At 48.9% G+C, this 5,889-nt stretch overlaps 1 protein-coding gene across 1 annotated transcript; it reads right to left on the bottom strand.

Annotated features, from left to right (window-relative positions):
• Positions 1 to 222: 222 nt before the first annotated feature.
• On the bottom strand, positions 223 to 5,410 carry Got1l1 (glutamic-oxaloacetic transaminase 1 like 1). The gene is made up of 9 exons (XM_052162442.1): positions 5,296 to 5,410; positions 3,662 to 3,843; positions 3,161 to 3,272; positions 2,803 to 2,912; positions 2,482 to 2,574; positions 2,239 to 2,389; positions 1,388 to 1,553; positions 924 to 1,066; positions 223 to 365 (listed from the first exon to the last, which is right to left on the bottom strand). Exons 1-9 carry the CDS (start codon positions 5,408 to 5,410, stop codon positions 223 to 225), a joined length of 1,215 nt encoding a protein of 404 aa, XP_052018402.1.
• Positions 5,411 to 5,889: the final 479 nt, after the last annotated feature.

A 5,889-nucleotide genomic window follows, 5' to 3' on the forward strand; every position in this document is an offset into this window, starting at 1 on the left:
CACCCCACCCCACCCCACCCCACCCCAATCTCCTGGGGTTGGAATCCAGGGCTCCATGTCTGCTCAGCACGCACTGCACTGAAGCCCCCTCCCCCACCCACAGAGGCCAGCACACTGCACAGGAAAGAACACAGCAAGGACCGGTTCCTTCAGAATTTTTATTTTTGAAATCTACGTCAAGCTTATCTTCCAGTGAGGGCCAGTTTTGAGGAGACACCCCTCTCAGCCCTCCGTCAGCATCACGGCCTCGTGGATACTCTGAGTGATGTAGTCTATGTTTCTGGCATTGATGCAGGTGAAGTTGATCCGGCTGGTCTTGGGCAAGTAGATATGCTTCTTCTTGACCAGGAATTCCACCTGTTGATCTGCGAGACAGGCACGGAACTCAGAATTCCTCTCAAGGCCAGGAAATACATAGGATGAGAAGTGTCAGCGTCAGGGCTGAAGAGATGGCTCAGTGGTTAAGAGCACCCACTGCTCTTTCAGAGGTCCTGAGTTCAAATCCCAGCAACCACATGGTGGCTCACAACCACCTGTCATGAGACCTGATGTGTCTGAAGACAGCTACAGTGTACTTATATACTACTACTAATAAGTCTTTTTTTTTTTTTTTTTTAAAGCCGGGCAGTGGTGGCGCACGCCTTTAAACCCAGTATTTGGGAGGCAGAAATGGCAGGCGGATTTCTGAGTTTGAGACAGAGTGAGTCCTAGGACAGTCAGGGCTACACAGAGAAACCCTGTCTTGAAAAAAAAAAAAAAAAAAAACAAGTGTCAGCATCTGTGGGGTCCTATGTGGTCTCTAAAGCAGCCCCACTTCTCCAAGGAGTGAGGAAATCCGGATGGAACAGCTCAGCTAGTCCATGCCGTGTTAAGACACAGATCCGAGGTCAGGAAGGGGAGAGTGTCTCCGTTCTGGAACTTACAGGTGAGTCCCAGATAACCATGGGTCCCGCTCTGCCGGGTGATGTGATCCCACGACCCGGGGGTCCCCAGGAGCCGGAGCTTCTCCTTCACTTTCTCCTTGATCAGCATGATGTTCTCCACAACACCTTTTAGACTCTGCTTCCTGCCAGGGAACGAGCAAGAAACGGGACTGCGAAGGCCTCCTCGCCTTCCAGCTCCTCTCCCCTCTTCCCACCTTTCCACAGGAGGACACGTGCCCGGAAGCACGTGGGTGGAGCCTGGTTTCTGTGGTGCCTGTGGTGGGAAGGAGGTTTGATTCTGCAGTCCTTTGGGTCTTAAACATCTCTGAAAGGCCTGCATGTTAAAGACTGCATCACTATTGATTGTCTGAGAGAGTTAGGTCACTGGGGACTATTAGGAGTCCAGTTCCGAATAATTACACGCCCTAGCCACCCTCTCCCGCCCAGACCCTCCCACTCTTTACCATTCTCCCAACAGAGCAGGGTTGCAGAGGATGGAGGTGATTATGCGAGCACCCGTGGCAGGAGGGTTTCCCCACAGAGCCTGGACATAGTTCATCAGCTGGGAGAGGACACACAGCAGGTGCTGGTTGCTGAGGGCTGCCACGGCTAGGATCCCCACTCCTTCATCTGCAGCATGGAGAAGACAGCCTCTCCCTCAGTCTCCTTCTGTGCAGAGTCTCACCTACACCCTTCCCTCCAACCTCGAGGAGGAGAAGAAAGGGTTAAACTATGGAGCCATCAGCTCAGCACACGCGAGGTGGAACTTGGCCCTCAAAGTTATTCGAGCCTCCCCTTGCAGAAAGTGTATCCATAAGCAAGGGTGTGTAAGGAGGAAAGAGCTTAAAAGATTGTCAAATACCTCTGCTCATCTTCCAGCCAAGTGGGCAGAGGCTGGAGAGAGTGGAAGTTTAACTAGGACAGGAGTGGGTAACTAGCTAGGTTTAGTCACAGAGACCAACTTTAGTTCACTGTGGTCCTTTATGCCTCCTTGGTGATTTCTCCAGAGTACTAGGCTCCTTACAGGGGATAAGTATGTCAAAAATAGTTATCCTTTAGAGGAGGGATATGGGAAGGCAGCAGAGAAAATGAGGAAGTATAGCGTCTGGTATGTAGTCTCTCTCTCTCTCTCTCTCTCTCTGTGTGTGTGTGTGTGTGTGTGTGTGAGAGAGAGAGAGAGAGAGAGAGAGGACAGAACATTATAAGAAACCCATTATTTTGTAAGCTTACTAAAAACAAACCAAACAACACTTGCATGATAAATACAGCTTCAATTCTGTTCCCCATTTCTCTTATCCTTCTGCCCATGGCATACCATAAATGCCAAAATTCTTGGACAGAGATTGGCTGCAGAAGAACTCGAAGCCTAGAGACACAAAGTACTGTAAGATTTTGGAATCTTCCTCAAGGTCACCAGTGGATAAACCTTGACTGGGAATGTCAAAGAACGGGAATATCTGCTTGCTCTGAAAGAGAAGGAAGAGATTAAAAAGCATGAGGCCCGTGGGATGAAGCAGATGGGGGAAAGAGAGGACCTACAGCAGGAAGCCGTGCTCACCTTAATGATAGACATAAGTTTTGTCCACTGATTCTGTGTGAACCTACAGTCAATGATGTTCCCAATCACAAGGATGCTGCCAGCTGGGATATGCTGCAGGAAGACAGATGTCTTAGCAAGGTACCACCTCTACCATGCAGAGGAGACACCAGGCATTTAGAGTAGAAATAATCTCTTTGGTTTGTTCTCACTAAAAAGCTTGGAAAAAAAAATCCAAACCCAGCAGGGGTCTGGAGTGGCAGAGGTGGGGGGGCAGGGGGACCATGAGACCATAAATCTGGTTTGGGAGGAGATTCTGAGTGGGGGTTGGGGAGGCTCTACCTGTAGAACTTCCACGAACATGCTGGGGTCTGAGCACAGATCACTGGTGTTCCAGATGGAGTACTCAAACACTGTAAAGCCCATGTCCTGGAAGATGAGTCCATACTGTTCTGTGGGAACACAGGCCCCCACCAGCTGGGGTCCGTGAAAATGGAGAAACCAAGGCAGGGATACCCGAGAGTCGGGTGAGGATGATGGACAGACAGGAGGACAATAACAAGAAAAGGTTGCACGTAGCTTGGCATAACCATCATTTTTCTTTTGATAGAAAGTGAGGGTAAGAGTAGAGATTACTCGCAGGACAGGAGGAGGACGAGGGTGTGGGGGCCCTGCTATCCTTGACCTGGGTAACGCTTACCTTTTTGACAGGAGACGATACAAACAATTTTCAAATTCTTACGCCACATCTTAAGGAACTGAGCCCCAAGCTGGAAGGCCCCACTCTCACCAACAATGTGCACACCCCCGACCTGTCAGCAAGCAGTGTGTGGAGAGAATGCTTCAAAGAAGTGGTCGTTAGGCTGGCACATCCCAGACTAGAATTTTGTCTTAATTTTGATGCTGGAGCATTCCATCCAGCCCTCTTCCTTCCTTCCTTCCAACCCTTCCTTCCTTCCTTCCTTTCCTTTTTCTTTTTCTTTTATATTGGAATGATCTATTTATAATCTCCAAATCAGCAGCGTGAGTAGGTGCAGCTTAGTGACAGAATGAGGACTTGCGTTTGGATCCCAGCTTTGCCCCTCAGTACCAAAGCGTGCAGACTTTCAGAGTCTTGGGAACTGCCTCTGTCAAGGTGGAGGCCCTCGCATGGTCCCTTGTGGACTTTAAGGTCACGAAACCCTGTATCTCTGTGTCTCACCCTTTTCTCCGCAATGGCTTGGCTGTGCTTTCCAAAGAGGAGTTCCAGAGAGGCCTGGATGAATGATTTCAGGCCCACCAGGGGCAAGTACTCATAGTTCAGGGAGGGGTCCTCAGCGATCTGCAGGCGGGTCTTGCGCACCACAAGAGAAACCCAGGGATGGCCTTCTTCCGTCATGCAGACTGTGGAGAAACTTCAAAGGGAGCTCTGGATACCCGGCCTGGGTAGCCCACAAACCACAAGTCTGGCCTGTGTTTCTTGGTGTTTTTCTAAAGTAGCCTGTGAAAGTTTACTTTTTTTCCTCCCTCCCCTCTTTCTTGATTCATTCTTTTCAGAAAAGAGTGGCCTGTTAGTGACTGTGTTTCAAAACAAAACAACAACACAACGACCAACAAAATCCATAGCTAAGTCAAGGCCTGTGCTCGCCACCCCAGCACTGGGGTGGGGGGAGTGTGTGTGGGGGGAGGGGTCAGGAAGATTATTTTTAGGCAAGCCTGGTACATTGTGAGTTTCAGGCTAGCCTAAGATGTAAGGAAGATAATGTCTCAAAAACAAACAAACAAACAAACAAACAAACAAACAATGCCACAAACAGAATAACAACAAAGCTAGCTGAAACTGTTTTGTTAGTGTTTTAAAGGTTAAAATTTACATACAAATTGAATTAGGCATTTCATGATGGCAAGGCCTAATTCCATACAAGAAGGTCTCTGTTTCTCTCTGCATGTCTCTCTCTCTCTCTCTCTCTCTCTCTCTGTGTCTTTGTCATTTTTCTCTTGCCCTCTAGTATCAAGCACCCCAGACTTGCTTTGATCTTGCTATATAGCTGAGAGTGCCCCTGAACATCTAATCCCACCTCTCAGGGGCTGAGATTACAGGCATGTGCCATGCCTGGTTTATTTGATAGGGAATTGGATGCAGGGGCTTCAGGAAGCTTCAGGGGCTATGCCAGCCCTCTACCGAGTGAGATACATCCTTTCAGAAAGCTTAATTTCTTGATTCAAGGATGAGAGCAGCGGCAGGGGAGATGGACCAGTGGTTAAGGGCACACGCTGCTATTGGAGAGAACTCGTTCAGGTTCAGTTCTCAGCACTTTTGTCAGGCAACTCATAACGTATCCTCCTTTCTCTCTCTCTCTCTCTCTCTCTCTCTCTCTCTCTCATATATACACATACAATTTAAAAAAAAAAAAAACAAAACCTAACAAAACAAACACACACAGAGAAAACAATGAAAGAACAAGAGAGAAGCGAGGTACGGTGGTGCCTCCAGTCCTTGGGAGGTGGAGGCAGGACCAGAATCTGCTCAAGATCATTTTCAGCTATGTCATGAGTTCAAGGCCAACCTGATATACATGGGACTGTGAACAAAACAAAACACCACGGAGAACTGGGGAGCAAGAGAGGATGCAGTAGCAGATTAAACAAACAAACAAACAAAAAAAGAGGGGGTGAGAGGAGGCCAAGAAAACTTGGCTCCTCCCAAACTCCCAGAAGTCCCCAGATAGGGTATGGGGTGATTCCAACAGTAGAGGCACCAGCTATTCTTCAACCCTCCACTGGGGACACTGCCCACATACAGCCAGTTGAAACATGTAGAAAATCTTAAACCCTAAAACGACAGGCTCCTCCTACCTTTGTAGGCCAGGAACATCTTGCTAGAATAGTCATCTTGCCTGTAGATCTTTAGTAAGCTGCCTTCTAGCTTCTGGGCCATGGGTACATCCCTGAACACAGAAAGACTGGTCATAGTTGAGCACGTCCAGCGCCAATAACTTCAGGCCTCTTTCTTCCAGAACCTTGACAGAGTTGATGCAAGAGGCTACGGGGCGGTGGGTTGTCAGAGCAACAGAACCTCAGGACTCCCAGTCTCCCGGAGAGCGATGTTTAGGGGGCACAGGAACATTCCATGGCACTGGAGGAGAGTCCTCCTGGAGAGTGGTCAGCAGGGAAATCAAAAAGGACAGGGGACTCCCAGGCACTTCCTCCCAACTCACAGCCGTCTACAGCCCTGAGCCATCCAATTGAAACAAGTCGGTCTCTAGAAAGCAGGACAAAGCTGTCCGCCAGTGAGCTAGGTAGGACTCCCCCAACGGAAGCGAACACCCCACAGCACACAGCGGTGTCAGTCAAGGATGATTTCCGACTGACTTCTGTTTTGCAAAGGGGTTGACCAAGAGCTCAAGTCATACTTTGATGCAAGTGGGTCTTGTTATGGTCATAAAAAGA

Source organism: Apodemus sylvaticus, chromosome 18 (genome assembly GCF_947179515.1).
Source record: "Apodemus sylvaticus chromosome 18, mApoSyl1.1, whole genome shotgun sequence".
Lineage (NCBI taxonomy): Eukaryota > Metazoa > Chordata > Mammalia > Rodentia > Muridae > Apodemus > Apodemus sylvaticus.

Bases quoted from the DNA above. Each gene is read 5' to 3' on its own strand.
- Got1l1 (XM_052162442.1), bottom strand. From the start codon at position 5,410: ATGACCAGTCTTTCTGTGTTCAGGGATGTACCCATGGCCCAGAAGCTA. The intron at 3,844-5,295 runs GTAGGAGGAGCC...GTTTCTCCACAG, and splicing joins GATGTTCCTGGCCTACAAAG to TCTGCATGACGGAAGAAGGC. The intron at 2,913-3,160 runs GTAAGCGTTACC...GTGTTCCCACAG, and splicing joins TATCGTCTCCTGTCAAAAAG to AACAGTATGGACTCATCTTC.